Genomic DNA, 19,808 nt, shown 5'->3' with positions numbered 1-19,808 from the left:
CACATTTTCTTTTTTCCACTTTAGTTTTTTTTAAGTTTTTTAAGAAAACATAGAATGATAATGAAACTGAAAGTATAATACATGATGTCTAATAAATGATAAATAGATAAAATCCATAGAAAAAATGGTCTAGCAAATTATATACAGTTGTGTGTGTATATATATATTAATAAAATGAGTAGTCTTAGTCATATAGTAAGTAGTAAGTTCCGAAAAAATTAAGTTATAAATAATGATATCCCATTTTTTTTTCTTTTTCCAGAATTCTGTGACATAATTCTTTCATATTGAGTCACTCAGGTAGTATCTCTGGATCTAAAGATTTGATTTTTCCATCAGAAATCTAAAAGAGTTTGTGCTTGTTGGTTCCATTTCTCTTCAGTAATTGATATATTTCCCCACATATTTAGTTTAGTGTCGTCAAGCTCTTGTATAATTGACTCACAATGGGTTTAATATGTTTTAATCGCCGTCATCAAAGAGTTGTTTCATGTTCTCTCTAAGAGATAATAACCTGTTTATAATATTCTGTTCTTTTTCCTGGGACATCTAATTAAATATTGGTTTATTCCACATTTCCACCATCATCTCTCCTCCTCCCTCTTTTTCTACCTCCTCCAACTTTTGTCTTTCTTCCTCCTCCACTCGTGCTTCTATCTTAACCTTTATTTAATTCTTCCTACTTCTTCCTCCTTTCATCCTCCTCTTGACAAGCATCCGAAAAAGACATCTTTTCAAAAACCCCTTGTTCTGGAGTCCAGATCCGAATCGCTCATGGCTTCTCTCAGACATTCCTCCACTCGTCCTCCGCTCGCTCCAGAAAGATAAATCAGTGAAAAGATAATTTCGTGAATCTCCATCAGACAGTGGTTCTGCACATGTTTGGACTTCTGGAGACCTCGTCTGAACCCTCTTCTCCACGAGGCTGTTGTTTCCTTTCATCTGAGGCCCGGCGTGGCACGAACACGCGTCCAGTTGTTTCCTCGGTCCAGGTAACAATGAGGGTCCGGCGCCGACCCGGCGTTTCCTGCCCAAGACGATGGTCACGGCGGCGTCCGCACGCTCCACAGCTGCTCTCGCTGCTATTCTGGGGGCGACTTCCTGTCGGGACACAATACCACTCGGGGCGATTGGAGGGTCCAGCTCGTGGGTTGTTGTTTGTGTGGAAAAAAAAAGAAAAATGTTGACATCATGGTCGTCCCGTAAAGTCTCGCCGACAGATGTGTCGTCTAATCACCGGTTTAACGGCTGCGAGCCCCCCGTTATTAGCCGAGGCGCTCATTATCTCCGCATCGTCCCGCGAATGAAAGGGAGGATTTGTAGAAGCCGGAGGGAGGAATCGGTGGAACGTCACGGGAGGGTTTTAAGTGTCGCGCCGTGGCCTTGAAGTTTAAATGATGAGTTGTTTCAGATCAAAAACCATCACCGGGAGGCTTTTGTTAACGGGAACTCTGAGGCAGAAACCTCAACATAGCCAGGCCGAACGTTTTTAATTGATTCCAGAAAAGTTTTTTTCATTTCAGTTGAGATTTTTAGTTGATGTGAGTCTTTTGGGAGGTTTATAGAGTGAGAAAGTTCATAAACGTTTGCTTTGACCTTCATTTGTCCTTCAAGATCTGAATAACATTGAAACATCTCGTCCCACAGTCTAAAAACTTACAGAGGACGATTGGGAACATGAGTGTGTGTGAATGTTTGTATGTTTTGGTCTGTTCTGCGGTATACTGGCGTTCTGTCCAGGGTGTCCCCTGCTTCCCGCCCCCAAAAAATGGTTTACCCCTCCCCCCCTCGATCTCCATATAGGAATAAGCTTTACAAAGTTGATGCTATCAATACAACTATTAGCTAGCCTACACTTCTGTACTCTGAGTCGTGTTGATGTTTCTGAAGAAAAACAGGAGGGCATAACAATCTAAATGGCGACCTCTGGTGAAGGGTGATACGATACTTATCACGATACAGGGGCAACAATATGATATATGTGTAGTATTGTCGAGTACTTGACTCTGGTGTTGCAGAATTTACAGACCACATGACTGTTGACCAAGTTTTAACTGCTTTAACATCAAAATATGTCCAAACATCAGAGTCCACTGTATCCTCTTGTCCTCAGTCATCACCGGGATCTCACATTATTTAAATTCCTTTGGCGCGGAGGACCTAATGACTACTGCCATCTAGCGGCCGAGCAACAAGACAAAATGAACAAATGCCTTAATAATAATAATAATAATTGTAAAAATGTATCCTCTCGTCCTGAGTCATTGCAGTGATTTAATTGTTCCTTTAGCTGCGGGGAACGTAATTACTGCCGCCATCTAGTGTCCAGAAGTTCAATTGCGACACAAAATGAACTAATGCTGTGAATATTTGCATGTTAATTGGAAAAAAATTGAAATTGAAATATAAATCCTAAAAAAACAATTAATTAAAACCTATGTTTTGAATTAAAAAAAAAAGTATATAATGCTGTTGAATATGGGTATCGTGGGGAAATAAAATCACAATATTTAGGTGTATTTTTTTTATTTTCTTACACAGAGAGTGTTGACTAGAACAGAACGACGTAGATTTAACTTCTTTATTTTCTTCATTTTTGTTAATGAAAAGCTTCAGTGGAGAGTTTTGTCTTCTGGCTCAGCTCCTTCTTCAACATGACTGACAGGTCGTCGGTTGTTTTGGGGTTTTTTTCAACCCCCATCTTTTGTTTTCGAGCGTCTCTCTCGTGACGTCGGCTTCGCCGCTCTGTCATCCTGCTGTCGTCCCTCGTCTCCTGCCGCCTGCACTGACTCACTTCCTCCGTCTAAACAAGTGCAGTGTTTGTTTGCCTCGCGACACATCCGGCCCCCGGGAGGGTGAGGGCCCCGCTGGAACAAAGGGCCGCGGCTCCCATCGATTAGTCGCCATAACAAACACGACCTGCTGTTCGTCAGGGTTTTTTTTTTTTTTTGTCGGACGTCGCCTCTTAAAAGATTTACAGAACGCTCGCTTCAAATCCGCCCCAAAAAAGCCGGACCATCTTTCTTTCCCGGCAGCTGCAGGAAGTGGAAAAAAAAAAAATCCCCCCAAATATGAGTGTTGTTTGTTTGACGTGCCGTCGAGGACTCGCTGTCCCAACACGCCGGAGACGCTTCCTTATAAAGTCATCGTCGGACTCGAGTCCTTTTACAGACTTTGCAAGAAACCTGCGAGTGTGTGTTTTTCATCGGGGTGTGTGTGTTTTTGTGTTGTGAGTTTTATTTGCTCTCGACACTGTCACGGCCTTGTACGGGACTCGCGGGGTAGGATCCGCACGAACCCTGTGACCCTGTGAGGACCTCCATGTTGGACCTCCATGTTGGACCTCCATGTTGGACCTCCATGTTGGACCTCCATGTTGGACCTCCATGCTGGACCTCCATGCTGGACCTCCAGGAGGAGGCGCATAAACGTATTTTGTCAGTCTTTTAACAAAAAATTGATACACAATACTTAATCAATATTAAATGGCAAACATTTTTTTAAAACTATATCCAACAACATTGTTTACATTTTTTTTTTCAAAACGTATATTGTTTTTATTAAGAGTTCTTTTAGGATTTATTTTTCAGTAAAGTTTTTACATACAAATATTCACGGAATTAGTTCATTTTTGTGTTGCAATTGGACATCCGGCCACAAAATGGCAACAGTCATTACTTCCCCCTGAAGCTAAAGGAACAGCTAAATCCCCGAGATCATGGCAATGACTGAGGACGAGGGGAAACATTATTACAATTATTATTATAAAGTCATTTGTTCATTTTGTGTTGTTCTGGCTGCTAGATGGCAGCAGTCATTACGTCCTCCGCAGCTAAAGGAACAATTAAACCCCCCCCCCAGGAACTTGGCAATTACTAAGGACGAGAGGATACACTATTATAATATATATTTTTAAATTATTATGAACATGCAACGGCATTTGTTCATTTTGTGTCGTTGTTTTCGGCTGCTAGATGGCAGCAGTCATTTCGTCCTCCAGGCCAAATGTATTGAAATCCTGCGAGATCCCGGTGACGACTGAGGACAAGAGGAAACATTCGACTCCAGCAGCTTTTAAAGCTGATGTTTTGACATATTTTGGTTTCAAAACAAATGAAAGCAGTTACGACTTAATCAAGTTATGGGGTCTGTAGTTTCTGCAACACCAGAGTCAAGTACTTGGCAATACTACACATATATACTTGTTACTACAGTATCACTATATATTGCATAGATGCACGTATATACTGTCGTTTCTTAAGATTTTTCACTGCGCGTCATCAATCCCGGAAGTCTGCACCTCAAAGGGACTTGTTGTATAAACAAAGCAGGGCATGAATACAGTTAGCTAGAGGAGTCCGCTCTCGTAACCTCTCGTTCGCCCAGATTTCAGACAAACTTTATAAAGTAACAACTTATGGTCACGATTAGAGACTCGCTGCATCTTGGAGAGGAAGACTTTCACATTCGAAACGAGAGAAGTTCTGAGCTTTAAAGACGATTATCAGATTAATTTTGTTCGTTCGTTTGTTTCGAGTCCTCCGGGCGGTTTTCCCCCCCGAGTCTTCCAATCAAGACTTTTTTTGTCAACCTGTGTTTCGTCCTCGTCGAGCCAAACCAGAACTCGAGTCAGTGCTCGAGTCTCTCAGTTTGCAACATGTTTTTCTAAAGCTGCATTCTTCCACCTCTCGCCGGCCTCTCGCTCCCACTAGATCTCTTGCAAATTTGAGGCATTCTGGAAATGAGGAGCACATAAGGTTCAGATTAGCGAGTGTTGTGTTGCCGCTCCCCTCCTCCTCTCCTCCTCCTCCTCCTCCTCCTCTTCTCTTCCCGTCGGATGTTTTCATAACTAAAGCAAATCTCTGCTGGATCGAGCCAAGAGCGCTCGGAGAGAGAGAGAGAATCCCTGAAGCTGAATTTTTCAGAGTCGCATTGTTGAAGCAGGTTTCCGCTTAAGGGACCCGAGGTCCCCTCAGTGACCCTCCTGAAGCCCGACTAGAGTCCAGGGGTCTCGTAACGACTCTTCTCTGTGCCCGGCGGGTTCACTTTTATCATATTTAAGGAGAGACTAGATCGGTTTGTTAAATACGTCGCCATGAGTTCTGTCGGTGGGTAAAAAGATCTGCAGGGTTCATGACCTTAGGCGGGTCTGAGATCTGGATCCAGGGGTTTTCAGATGATTGGTGGGCTTCGGGAGGAGTCTGAACCTTTAGAGGAGAATCCACTTTGTCACAGAAATATCTGTTTACGAAGCGTTGTTGATGTCGGACGCCCTGGAAAGTGGATCCAGATGCGAGAGTTCCACATGTTTGTCAGAGATCAAGAGATCAAGTCTCGTCTAATCCCCGAACCTCGTCCTCGTGGACCGGGGGGCCTCCACCTTTTCTTTCGCAAGGGCCCGGGAGCGGATGAGTTTTTTTTTTTTTTTTTCCCTTCTTGCATCTGGTCTTGTGGCCGGTCTCCACATCTCCTCCGCTCACCCCGAACTTCCTGCCACATCCTGTCCTGGGTCGCCTCGACCGGGGTCCAGATGTTTTTGTGCAGTCTCAGCAGCTGCAGATGAAGAGCTCAAGTGTCAGCCCGGGTTTGACTGATGGTACGTCTGGTCCCTCCGAGGGTCCGGAGCGCTGGAGAACACATTGACCCCAGCGAAAAAAAAGAAAAAAGTTGTGGGTTTTCGACGCCCCCTCAGGTGGATTCGTCGAGCGATAAACAGGATGTTTTCGGTCGTCTCTCGACCCTCGACCTGGTCAACACGGTCACCCCCCCCACCCCCCCTAGACTTACCAGTCGTTACCCGTTCATCACCCCCGACCGTCCTCCCACCTGCGCACATCACATCTGCTGTCGCCCCCCCCCCCCCCCCCACACTTTTTTTTTTTTATCCCTTCCTCGCACGTTCTGGTCTGCGCGGCGGTTTCGTAAACACGTCCACCTGCTCGCGCTTTGACGCTGAAACGCAGGAAATTACAGGCGGCAGAAGTAATGAGACTTCCTGTGTACTTGGCACCGCATCTGTGCAGATGTTCGTGAGCCTCGTTAATCCGTTCGCAGCGGCGAGCCAACAACCACGAGACGTGTGAGGGGTCGAGGGTCGCGAGAGACGGTCGACCGTCTCGCCCGACGTTCAACAAATGATTGTATTAAACCTTTTTGAACTGTAGTTAGATGGCAGCAGTCATTTCGTCCTCTGCGCCAAATGTATTGAAATCCTGCGAGATCCCGGTGATGACTGAGGACAAGAGGATACATTCGCCACCAGCAGCTTTTAAAGCTGATGTTTGAACATATTTTGGTTTCAAAACAAATGAAAGCAGTTACGACTTCGTCAAGAGTCATGTGGTCTGTAAATACTGCAACACCAGAGTCAAGTACTCGACAATACTACAAATATATCGTTGTTACTATAGTATCACTATATATTGCATAGATGCACGTATATACTGTTGTATTAAACCTTGTTAAACTGTAGTTATAATAGACTAACATACAAAGACTGCCTTAACCCTCGTGTTATATCTGGGTCAAGGTGACCCGGAGGTCGTCTACGTTGACCCTGAGACAACAAGATGTTTTTTTTAAATAAATAAATATAATAATTATTATAATGGCTTTATATTTGTTTTATTTTACATTTTCGCAACAAATTTTAAATTAAAATGTAATTGTATTAAAATAAGAGTTTGTGCAATAAAAATGTAAAGAATACGTCAAATATTCAAATCTACAATATATTTATTTTGCCTATTTTCAAAAATACTTCAAACTATTTTTTTGGAAAAATATATTGTTATTATAACATCCAGAATTACTTTGTTTGGGAATAAAAATAAAATAATGTAATGTATTTGTCAAAGAATTATTCAGATATTATTTAAAAAAAAGTTAATAAAAATAATTTCTGCAATTTAAAAAAAACACTTGAATAAATCGACCTTGAAATATTTCTCGATTAAATAATACAAATAATATAAATGTATTTTTTAATCATAAAATAGAAAAAAAATACATCTTTAATGACCTAATCAAAAACATATACCATATATAATCAGGTGGTTATACAGACAAATGTTTAAATTATGACAGAATATGCAAAAATAAGCACAAAAAAAGATGCAAAGAATTTCTACATTAAGGAAAAACAGCATTTATTTGGAAGAAAAAATACTTTTAGCCACATTTTCATCACATCTTTTGATCTTTTTCCATTAATATTTCTGTGAACCTTCAACCCTGAACTCTTCTCTACCTGACCTCAGTCATCCTCAACCTTCACCTCGTCCTCGACTCAAAACCACCAAAAATGGAGTTTTTTTTTTTCAGGCCTCGACAAACTCGGGGTCACATGATCGCGTGTCCTTCAGCCATTAATCAAGGACAACACTTTCTCTGGTGTGTGTGTGTGTGCTCGTGTGTGTGTGTGTGTGTGTGCGTGACTTGTGCGACAGATTTTCTCTTTTGTGTTCTCCAGCCGGAGCACAAACATGCGTGTCAACACAAACATCCTTCACCGGCTCCGTCAGCGCCGACTTTTTCTCCACCGCCGGAGCTTTTCTTCGTTCACCCAAATCTCCATCCATCCATCTTTTCTCCGCACAAACAAAAGGGAGGTTTTTGATTCCGTCACGTCCGTGAGAGCGTTCGCTCGTCTTTTTGTCTGCTCGCCGCGGTCGGGAGAGTCGAGGGCTTTCAGGCTCTTAAGCGCCTCAATGACGCTTCCCTCGCCCTCGGCCTCGTCGCTCCTCGCACCGGTAATGCAGGCCTAATTATTTTAGCTGTGAAAAGAGGCATTAGTGTTCAGTCGGGTCGGTTCTGTTCGTGAAAGAACCTGCGAGGCGTGTTCGGGCTCGATTTGTTTGTGCGAGGCTCAGGAAAAACACCAGCGTTGGATTCTAAGCAAAACACATTTCACATCTTTATTTAGTCAAGAAAAACAGCGGAGAGACATTATCATTCCTGGTCTGGTTTGTTTGTCCTTCTGGAGGACGTTTGACCTTGACACTGATGTTTCAAGCACTTCCTGGTTCCTCACGAGGAACCTTCTTCTGATACATACCAAATAAACATTGAATTCAACTTCACTCTTACTCCAGAGTCAAGAGTTAGTTTTAAGTAAGTAAAGATATTCCATGAACAGGAAGATCAGATCGTTCTGAAAATGTAATGCAATGATCCAAGAAACATACGCTGAGTTCACTGAGAGGGAGTGAGAAGTAGCGTTCAAAATTGAGTCTGAAAGTCATTTTGTAAGACTAGTTATTATCTCTTGTGTTATCTCGGGATCAAGGTGACCCGAAGGCTTTAATACAAACGTGTTTGTGGTATCCCTCATTTTATCTCTGGGTCAAGGTGCCCCGAATGCTTTAAAACAAATGTATTTGTGGTATCCTTTTGTGTTATATCGGGGTCAAGGTGACCCAAAAGCTCGGAAAAAAAAATGTGTTTGTGGTATCCCTTGTGTTATCTCAGGTTCAAGTTGACCCGAAGGCTCGAAAACAAACTTTTTTGTGGTATCCCTTGTTTTATCTCTGGGTCACCTTGACCCCAAGGCCCGAAAACAAACTTGTTTGTGGTATCCCTTGTTTTATCTCGGGGTCAAGGAGACTCGAAGGCCGGAAAACAAACTTGTTTGTGGTATCCCTTGTTTTATCTCTGGGTCAAGGTCACCTGAAGGCCAAAAAACAAACTTGTTTGTGGTATCCCTTGTGTTATCTCGGGATCAAGGTGACTCGAAGGCTTTAAAACAAATATGTTTGTGGTATCCCTTGTTTTATCTCTGGATCAAGGAGACCCGAAGGCCCCAAAACGAATGTGTTTGTGGTCATTTTGTATTGGAATCCATGAATACATATGCAGTGGTGGAGGTCGTTCACCTTAACCCTGAGACAACACAAGGGATACTGCAAACACATTTGTTTTTGGGCCTTCGGGTCACCTTGACCCTGAGATAAGAGTTGGTTTAAGAGTTGATTCGCATGTTTGGGTAACTACATTATCACAATTTATTTCAATGTATTGTATCGTTGTCCCTGTATCGTGATACGTATCGTATCGACAGGTTCGTGCTAATACACACCTGTAGTAGTAGTGCTCTTCACCAGTTAGCATTGTTAGCTCAAGTATTTTATGGACGTACAAGCAGATGTTGACGTTTGTTGCTAACACGGATCTCCTCCCCGGCAGCTCTGCACGCGCTGAAGCGAGCTCTGGGATCGACTCGCCAGCCTTCCGACCTGCAGCTGAGAGGACAGGTGTCGGTCACTCTGGCCGACCTGCAGTGGGCCATGACGGCGGTGAAGCCCAGCGCCATGAGGGAGGTGGCGATCGACGTGCCCAAGGTAAAAACCTCTCTCTTCATCTGGAAGACCTAAAAGCGTCTCCGCCGAGGTCGTAAACTCAGCGGTGGAAACTCTGAGTTGACGAGAGACGCCGAGGGAAGATCAACAGAGACTTCCTGAGACGGCGCTCCACGCGCCGGCCTCTTTTACGAGCGCTTATTAAACGACATGATCGGTAATGGATCCGGACGTCGTAATCAGCGCGAGCCTCGTCTCCGCTCGGTTCTGGCAGCGGACGGGATGTCGACTGGTTTACATCATCTTCGTCAGGAGCATAAAACAAACATGAGTTCAGGCCAGACGAGTGGAGCTCATCTGGTCCTCCTTTTATAGACATGAACCTCAGACTCAGACCTTTTATTAAGAGATTTTCTTCTGCATGTTTTATTCAGTCAAACGTTTTTTCTTTAGAAAACTATTCATTTTTCTTTAAAATTTAAACATTTTTTGATGCAGAAAATTACATAATTACGTTTTTATTGTATATAGAAATATTTGTTTAAAGTAAATATGCAACAATGTTTTCTTAAATGTAGTTGTTCCATCAGATTAAAATTATATATATACTGTATAAATATGTATATATATTTATTTATTTTTTATCCTCAAATAACATTCGTCATTCTTTGATTTATCATTCTTTAATCTATATTTGTGTATTTTCCTCCATTTTTGCTAAGGATTAATTTTGTTATTTCATATTTAAGCTTTGTTTTCTATTTATTTCCATTATTTGTTTCATTTTTAAAAAATCTTTTTGATTGGATAATGACTATCAATAATTTCTAATAATATTTAATAGATAGTTCTTTAGAATTCTTATTTCTTTATCATATTTACATTATTTCCACTTAAAAAATATTATAAAAAGAGCATTTAATTAGCATTAAAAATGATAAATACAAATAAAAATCTGTAACTATAATATATTTACAATATACATGGATTATTTTAGGAATTTGCTATTTTTATGCTCACAGAAGAAGGAATTTAATTTTTTTAAATAAATCAAAATGGAACAATTTACCGAAAAGCATACAAAATAGTGCAAGAACAGTCGGTGCGATGATTCAATTTTGACCGTTTGATATCCTTACGAAGATATTTAGCTAATGTTTCTGTAATTAATTTGTCTTTAAAGACCATTGTTGCGTAAGGATCTGGAGCTCGGCCCTCTGGCTCAGCTCTTCTACCGTGTATCGACAGACGTTCGTCTCCTCTTGACGTCGAGGTCAACCACAGGAAGACCGGCGTTAACCCCGCGGCCTCTTCGCCGCTCAATAAAACGTAGATCAACAGGGCCGGGGGGGTTAGATGGGGGGGGGGGGGGTCTCAGCGCTGCAGGATGTTTTGGACTCTGCATGTGTAAGACATAACGGACAGGAAGACGACTAACATCATCCTCCGCCGGTAATTGAAAGCAGAACGTTGTTGCTGCTGCCAGAAAGAGAAGAAGAATCCCCTCCTCCTCTCCTCCTCCTCCTCCTCCTCCTCCTCAGCCTCCACTGAGCGCGCTCAGAAACCTTCACTCCTTGTGGCGAGTTCCTGGAAGAAAACTTTTTTTTTTTTCCTTCCTTCCTGGGCTCGGCGGCCGCAGAGCTCCGGCCCTGATTACATCCACATGAGCGCCGACATTTGGTTCTAATCCCGTTCATATCAGCGGAGCCGGACGAAAACACGAGCGCTGATCTTTTCTTCCACTCTCAACTCTTCCCCTGCGAACGAGCTCTCGTCACTTCTTCTCTTTCATTCGTCCGACCCTTTCATCTTTTATCGGTTTTCACTCGGCCGTGTCCGAGGCTCTGGCAACGTTAAGGAGGTTAAACCTGTTTCAAGCAGTGACGAAATATGACTAAAGATTTCAGGGGTGTTGAGATTCTTTTAATTTGACTATTTTCAAATGTTTTAAGTTGTTTATTTGCTCTGATTGGGTAGATTACGTTTTAGCCTATTATTAGTGATGTTTTTTCATGTTTAATTAAAATTTAATTTCTTTGTTCAACTTTTCTTTACAGTTGTAAAAGGTCAAACCCGGTCAACTTTAAGAGTGACTCTGCTCCGTATCAATCAGTGAAAACCCCCAAGATTTGGGGGTTTTACATTTCGGTAAATGCATTAATTCTATTTTAAGCTTTTTATTGAATTCTTTAAATTAATTTAGGAACATTTGGTAACTTAATTCATATTTAAGGTAATATTTTGTTTAACTTTTATATAATATTTCAGCTTATTCTTTTTTCCAGTATATAAATCCTATTTAATTTTAATTTCCTTTTTCAACTTTCTTTCTACTGCTGAGACGGTCAAACCTGGTCAAGTTTTAGAGCGACACAGCTCTGTTTAGAGGAGTGAACCAAAAAATTAATTTGAATTTTGAACCTGCGTTAATTCCTTTTAAGATTTTAATTTTTATTCAACTTTTTTCAGATCTTCTCTTAAATTTGTTTTCTTTAATGATTATATATTGGATTATTTAGTTATATAAACATATTAATATATTATATACAGTATACTGTATATATTTCCAATTATTGTGTTTCCTCTTTTATAAAAGTCTGTTTTTTATTGATTTGTTTGCTTTTCTGATTCTTATAATCCAGACCAAATGCTGAAACTAAATCTTTTAACACTAGTTAAGATTGAATTCTCTTTTTTCCCCGGACCACCACTAGGAGGCGTCATGAGTTGTAAAGCTTTTTTTTTGAGAATCAGAAACAAACAATCGTGTCGCCTGCAAACGACAAACATGCAAAGAACGGAGACAAATGAGTGGAGGATCCGAGACAAAAGTGGACAGAACCATGACATCAACATTGTGCTCTTCATTTCCTGCCCCCCCCCTCTCTCGTCCCCCATCAAAGCACCCCCCCCCCCCCCTCAGAGGCCCCTCGTAAACCCCAGAAAACAACAATAAAAGATAATAACTGGCTTTCAGACAAAAAGGAAGAGGAGAGAGAGAGAGAGCGACGAGGGAGAAACGACTGAACAAGTTTTCTTTCATCACTTCAAAACCTCACTTTTGTTTATTGGAGAATATTTATCTAAACCACGCGACTTTTCCCTCCAGGCTTTGTTGGATCTTTCTTTTCTTCTTCTTTATTTGATATTTAACGTCTCATGTTAACATTATTCGTTTTTCATAAATATTAAAATTGCGTTACATTTTTATTAAAATCTCATCCCTTTATTATTTATTTAATATTTTTTTAATGTATAATAAATAACGTTTTTGTCTTTAATTAAATGATGTAGATTTTAAAATGGCTAGAAAATATTTATTTGTTATTTTTGAATAATCTTGAAATTTAATAAAAAACATTTTTTATTGTCACTCCACAATAATATCAACATTTTATTGTAAACTTTTATTAATATTCAAAGAAAAATAGGTTTATTTATTATTGTATCTATGGTAAGTAAGCAAGTAAGTAAGTCATTTTTATTTGTATAGCGCTTTTCCAGACCAGGGTCACAAAGCGCTTGAACAATCAAAACAATATTCAATAAAGTATATACTTTAAAGGTCAAGATAAAACTGATAACACAACAGGAGTTCCAGAAAATCAAGGAAAAGCCTGAACAAATAAAAACGTCTTAAGATGTTAACATTAAAAAAAAAAAGAAATTGATCAATAGATTATTCATTATATTCATTATTGTTGGATTATAATCAATGTAAACACATATATGTTTATAATAAAGTCAATATTTTCCTGTTAAACTAGTCCCTTGTCAAGTGGTCATAATGTTACGGCAGATTCGTTTCTAACTTCATCTCTAGATGTGATTCTTTCATCTTCGTGTTCTTTCACTCGCGCTTCAGCTGCTGTTGCTTCTCTCCCCGAGTTCGTCCATAAATTTCCGGGTATTTACAGTCGGTGGCGCGACGCCAGTTTTCCATTAGGTGCTCGGTTCCCCGGAGACGGCGCCGGTGGCCTGGGATGTGTTAACACTGTGGGGGGGGGGGGGGGGGCAGGAAGTGGGAGAGCAGCAGTAATTAAGGAGGAGATGTAGAGATGGACTGATAGTGAGAGACGACTGGAAGAAGCTTGATAAGATCACCAGTGCACTTCGACTCCAGATCATGTCGTGGTCATAATGTAATGGTCTGCAGAGCGAGGTGTTGGACTGTTGTAGCAACAGTTAACTTTATAAATATTAATAAATAATAATATATTAATATCTATACTCGTATATACAAGAAGACATTTTCACTTGTGGACTTTTTATTAGTAACTTGTCGACGTGTCCAGGGCTGTGTCCCAAGTCGTGCACTTCTCTAAGTGCCCTGCTTTACAGTACACTTAAAGACAGTGCACGTACTTGCCCAGTGCGTACATTTTCGACACATAGTACTGTCTCAAACCAACACTGCTGCTACACACTTACATGAAATGACTCGACAGCTTCTTCTTCTACTACTTTTTAACACTGATTGCAACCGAAAGATGGAACACTATCACTGTCACTTGAAAGGTTATTAAGTTGTGTTTCATTGTGTTACTACTGTTGTTGTGTTGTTTTGTGGTACTGTCAGTGTTTTCTCAACGTTTAGGTCTGTATCTGCTCCAGGGTGCGTCGCCTATGAAGTCAGAACGGGTGCATAAGTCCAACATACCCGTAACATGAGATGTGTACTCGTACTATTTTAATAATTATAATAATATTTGAATAATTACACAAATATAATAATAACTAAATATTCATACTACATAATCCAGAAGGCATGAATGTGTAATTGAAGACTTGTATTGGTAAAAAAAAAGAAAAAAAAAAGCGTTGACTATACTTTCTAAGTGTACGAGTACAAGTTACTGAACACAACCTCTTGAATCTGACCTATTTTAGCAGTGATTGAGGTGCAAAACCAATCAGTGACTCACGCCTGCAGATTCAAGAGTTTAGTAACTTGTTTGGTAACTTGTTTAGTAACTTGTACTCGTGGATTTGGAAAATATAATGTTACGGGGTATGTGGGACAGTACCAATTGAGTGCTCATTTCGACTACATTTTCGCACACTGCTAATTGGGAAGCACATGCCCGATTTGGGACACAGCCCTGGTGTTTTTAGCTGCTTTAATCATTCCTGAACTGAAACTATTTATTTACTGTATGATGATTCAAAATTTTGAATTTATTGTTTTATTTTTTATTTTAATCAGATTTTAATTTTTATAACAGTTTTTTTCAATAAAACTGTGTAAAAATAATTTGATCATGTTCAAAATGAATATACAAATATTCACTGCATTTCTGTGTTGCAATTAACTTCCGGCCACTAGACGGCAGCACTCAATACGTCGTCCAAAGTGAAAGGAATAATGAAATGCAGCAAAAACCTGGCGATGACTGGGGATGAGAGGATACAATCAACTCCTGCAGCTTTTAAACCCGAAATGAAAGCAGTTACGACTTCGTCAAGAGTCATGTGGTCTACAATTCTACAACACCAGAGTCAAGTACTAGACAATACTACAAATATATACTTGTTACTACAGTATCACTATATATATCGTATCGTTGCTCCTGTATCGTGATACGTTGTGTTGCCAGATTCTTGCCGATACACATTTGTAAACCATGCCCGACAAGAAATAAAATCACTTTCAGACTCGCCTTCTAACTCAATCAAAACACTGTCTTGTCTCACACCCTCTCAGTGAACTCATCCAGTGACGATTCAGAAGTGATTGACCCGATAAACCTGCCTAATTCTAGACCCGTGTCTGGTCTGTGTTTGGGAGGTTCTACCATAATGGTGTTTTGTTCTTTATCTTCTACTTAAACTATAGAACCAAACACCCTGATCAACATCAGTGGTCAGTGGCTGTTCAAGGGATCCTCTCTGTCCTCCTCTGGTAGGAAGAAAGTCCGGTTCCTCAGGGTTGTCGTCGCTAGGATTTTCACCTGGCGACTCCTTATGATTCCTTCAAACTAAATAAGCTGAAGAAGTGCTGACTCACGAGGACTGGACCCGATCAGAACAAATCACTTTTGATCGGCTTCATCGACTCTTCATCTGCGCCGCAGACCTTGGCCCCGAAGTTCCTTCACGTCTCCTTCCAAAAAAAGACTCCCGTCTCCACTCCCTGCATGACCTCCGGCTGGAAGTTTTCTCGTCGGGTTTTTATTTCCGAGGCCAGAAAGTCGGACGTCGGCACCTGCAATCAGTCTCTCCGGGCAGATCTCAGCTGCTCCCCATTACGACGGTTCATCGCTTGTTGGACCTTCTTGTCTGCGTCCAACATGGCGAGGCTTTGAAGGTCTTGAAGACTTGATGTTAGCGGTTAGCTTTAGCCTGTTTCGAGGAGGTCGTCGTCCACTTCCTGTCGACTTCTGACGATGGATGTGTTTGTGTCCAGGTTCGATGGTCGGACGTGGGCGGGATGGAGGAGGTGAAGCTGAAACTGAAGCAGGCCGTGGAGTGGCCCCTGAGGCACCCCGAGGCCTTCACCCGCATGGGCATCCAGCCGCCCAAAGGTGTCCTTCTGTACGGCCCGCCGGGCTGCTCCAAGACCATGATCGCCAAAGCTCTGGCCAACGAGAGCGGACTCAACTTCCTGTCCGTCAAAGTGAGTTTGCGTGGATGTTTTTGTGTGTGTGTGTGTGTGTGTGTGTGTGTGTGTTGTGTGTTGTGTGTTGTGTGTTGTGTGAGTGTGTGTGTGGACGGACGGTTCTTCTCGCTGATGCGTCGCAGGTGTTCCTTCACATCGCACTTTTATCAGGCCAGACACAAAGACTCCAGACACGTCTGATCCGGTGCCATTCGGCCCGTGATTGACGAGTCGGCGTCTGTTCAGAACCGCGAACCTGAAGTGGATTCAGATGAGAAACGTTCTTCTGGGTCCAGGACACGTCTGCGTGCGAGCAGAAGGAGAAGATCTTCAAAAGTTCAAAAGTGCTTGAATTCAGTTAAAGATGTTTTATTTGTGTGTTATTAGTTGTATTTTCATTAAATAAGAAGCGAAAATAAATGATAAAAAAAATTGCTATATATCTATAAATAGCAAATAATTTACTGTTTAATTAAATGTTTGAAATAGAAGGAAAAGTCGGATACTTTTTAAATTAAATAATAAAATAAGGGTTTCATTTATAAGATACATTCATGAAACAAAACCAATATAAACTGAACAAATGATTAATAATAACATACTTTTAACAAATATATATTTTTTAAATGAACACATTCAACAAATAAATTAACTTAATTATATATATTCAAAATATGAATGAAAGCTGGAAAAAAAGGTGTAAATTCAAAGTTATATTAAAAATAGACCTTAATGACTTGAAACGTATTTAGTTAGAAAAAAAATTATACATAAATTTAGAAAATGGATAAAACTAAAATATTGAAGTAAAACATTTATATGAGAACATTGAATGGTTTAATAACAGTAGCATTTCAAATGTTTAAACTTTTTAATTGTGTTTTTCTTTGTTGAATAATTGCTTAAAAATATATATGTATATTTTTTCAAAATGCATTTTATTTACAAATTAATTCTAGAATATCAAACTCTCCTCATTGCAATAAATCTAAAGAAAATTATCTAATAAATGTATTAATTTAATTTATTCTCTTTTTAATCTAATATAGAAGAGTTTGTATCATAGTTTCACCGGACAATACTAGCGTGAGTAGCTCAGTGCTTTAAAAAAGAACATTAAAAAAAATGGAATAATTTGAAATGTTAAATTCAATCATTCAATATTCTGATGTCACGGATTAATGTTATAAAGTGTAAAGTATTGAAAAGGAAAACTGATCAAAATTTTGAAATATATATATTCAAAAGTTTCACCGTCAAAGAACTCGGTATCATTGTGTCCATCAGTGACCCGGTTCTGACCCGCCAGCACCAGCCCAACGTCCCTCTTTAGTAAGTGGAAGTGCTCCCGGTGACCCCGGGGCGGTCTTCCTGCCCTACTTCCTCTGCAAAGAGCTTCCTCATCTGACCTCCGACCCCACGAGTGTCCCGTCTCATTCATCACCCCCCCCCCCCCCCCCGCCCCCCCTCCGGTGTGCTGATGGATGGATCGACCCGGTTATTGAAGTCCGAGGTCCAACTTGTTCATGTCTGACATCTGTTTGTGCTCATCAATAATGTGGACAGTCGTCCATCATTCCACTGAGCTGAGCCAGAAGACACGACTTTCTACTCTCAGCTGTCTTTTTTAGAATTTCTACCGGTTTAGGAGGAGTCCTGGGGCAGACCCAAGAAATTAAACACAAAACATAATAAACCTTAATATGTATATATATTGTTTTTTAATTCACTTTCTTCTTGTTTTTTCTTTTTTAATTAAGTTTATATTTAATGTTTACGTTTCATTTTCTTTGACTCTCATCCTGATCATGTCTTTTTTTTACTTTTCTTATTAGCTTCAGGTATTTTTTGTTTTTAGACAGAAACTATTGATTTTTTTCCGACTAAAATAATAAAAATAATCATTAACAAATACAAAAAACTGGAGAAAGTTTTTTAAAATACCTTTTACAAATTTTATGATCTAACAATTTTCTATGACATCAGATTCATAAAATGTTTTTTTTGTATTTATTTATTTATTTACTTTATTTTTACTTTTATTAAACTGCTTTTATACAAAATTCTAAAAATCTATATGAATAGTGTTTCTTAATGACAAATCAATGAACTAAAATAACATTTTTATTAATTTATTTCAGAGTTTTTGTGGTTATTTTAATATTTTTAAACAACAATTACTATGAATTCAGATTAACATCATGTGAAATTTAGTTTGTTGTTTATTAATTTTACTGTTTATTTAACCGATTATATCCGAAAGGTCTTTTGGTCATTCTTAACGTGACATTGTCTTGTTTTTAGTTAATTTTTTTACCATAAAAAAAAACCCTCTTTGATTGACGGCTTCAGAAAGTGAATCTGAACAGACGCAGTAATCAGGTTTGAAAGACTCGGATAAGAGATCCAGACTTAAAACGTCGCTGCTTTGAAGATGGTTTCCTGTTTGTCAAAAGTGTTATCATTGTGTCTCTCTTACACACACACACACACACACACACACAAAAAAGTCGGGCCTGGACTCGGCAGACGACTGAAGTGTCGTCTCCTCTCTGGACTCAGACTCGCTGAAAGATCCGACGACAGAAGAGGAAGTTCTTCTGAGTGCTTGTTTATCTGGGGCGGGGGGGTCGGGGGTCACCAGGGGTCATGGAGACAGTGACTCCTCAGTGAGGGAGTCAAATATTTTAGAAGAAATATCTCCTCAGAGTCCATTAAAGTGATGGAAGGTTTTGAAGTGAGAATTTAACCTGTGAGTCCTGGCTCTGTTGATGACAAAAGAATCATGAAAACTAATCTTTCAGGGTCCGGAGCTGCTCAGCAAGTTCGTGGGCGAGTCGGAGCGAGGGGTCCGAGAGGTGAGGTCCGGTCTCCGTGTCTCGCTCGCCTCCAGGTGTGACCGCGGAACCTTCTCCTCCGCAGGTGTTCAGGAAGGCGAGAGCCGTCGCCCCGTCCATCGTCTTCTTCGACGAGATCGACGCGCTGGCCTCGGAGAGAGGGGGAAGGTGAGTCACCGCTCGTCGTGAATCCTCCGTTCGGAGTCGCTCACGGGCGAGGGTCTCCGCAGCTCCTCGGGCGGCGTGGGCGACCGCGTGCTGGCGCAGCTGCTGACGGAGATGGACGGCGTGGAGCGGCTCGGGAACGTGACGGTGCTCGCCGCCACCAACCGACCCGACATGATCGATCAGGTGAGTCCTGGCCGCCGCGGCCGCGGCTTCTTCGTCGCCTTCTTTCTTTCACTTCCCCTTGATTGACGAGGGCTAAGGTCACTTGTGCTCTTTCTTCTCCGACTCTTTCTTCTGACCGATGAGTTTCTCTGTCGCCTATTGTTGTCACATGACGGATGAACGTGTGAATCTAGTAGATCCAGCTGCAGTTTATTGTCTTTATTTTCATGTACACAGTTTTATTTTGCTTTTGTGGCCGTAATATTTTTAATAATTGATTTAGTCATCATTGATTTGTCAAAAATGTAAATGAATAATATAACTACCGCTACTATTAACTACTTCTACCAACTATTGTTACAACTAGTACTTTTACTACTACCACTACTAACTAGTATAACTAAAAGGTACTATTAACTACTACTCTTACCAACTACTAGTACTGTTACCTACTGCTGTTACTTCCATTAACTACTGTAACTAATGTTACTAATAACTAATACTAGTATTAACTACTAGTACTGTTAAATTATGCGGCTACTATGCTACTTAAACCAACTACTGTAACTACTGCTACCTACTACCTACTATTAACTACTACTAGTACTATAATCTACTATAAGTACCGCTTCGATTAACTACCACTCTCACCAACTACTAGTACTGTTAAATACTTCTGCTACTATGCTTCTACTACTAGTACTAAATCTACTACTAGTACCGCTTCAATTAACTACTACTCTTACT

At 40.4% G+C, this 19,808-nt stretch overlaps 1 protein-coding gene across 1 annotated transcript in view; it reads left to right on the top strand.

Annotated features, from left to right (window-relative positions):
* afg2a (AAA ATPase AFG2A) overlaps window positions 1-19,808 on the top strand; it is an 88,617-nt gene that overhangs the window by 8,203 nt on the left and 60,606 nt on the right. Inside the window, exons 11-15 of the mRNA XM_087799567.1 lie at window positions 9,184-9,338; window positions 15,703-15,912; window positions 18,699-18,752; window positions 18,817-18,899; window positions 18,962-19,082. Coding sequence (XP_087655693.1) covers window positions 9,184-9,338; window positions 15,703-15,912; window positions 18,699-18,752; window positions 18,817-18,899; window positions 18,962-19,082 — 623 coding nt within the window. The remainder of the gene's footprint in view (window positions 1-9,183; window positions 9,339-15,702; window positions 15,913-18,698; window positions 18,753-18,816; window positions 18,900-18,961; window positions 19,083-19,808) is intronic.

The sequence above is a fragment of the Callionymus lyra genome, chromosome 9 (assembly GCF_982586985.1).
Source record: "Callionymus lyra chromosome 9, fCalLyr1.hap1.1, whole genome shotgun sequence".
In the NCBI taxonomy this organism is placed as follows: Eukaryota; Metazoa; Chordata; class Actinopteri; order Syngnathiformes; family Callionymidae; genus Callionymus; species Callionymus lyra.
Note: the sequence above shows the minus strand (reverse complement) of the source record. Positions and strands in the feature narration are given on the sequence as shown.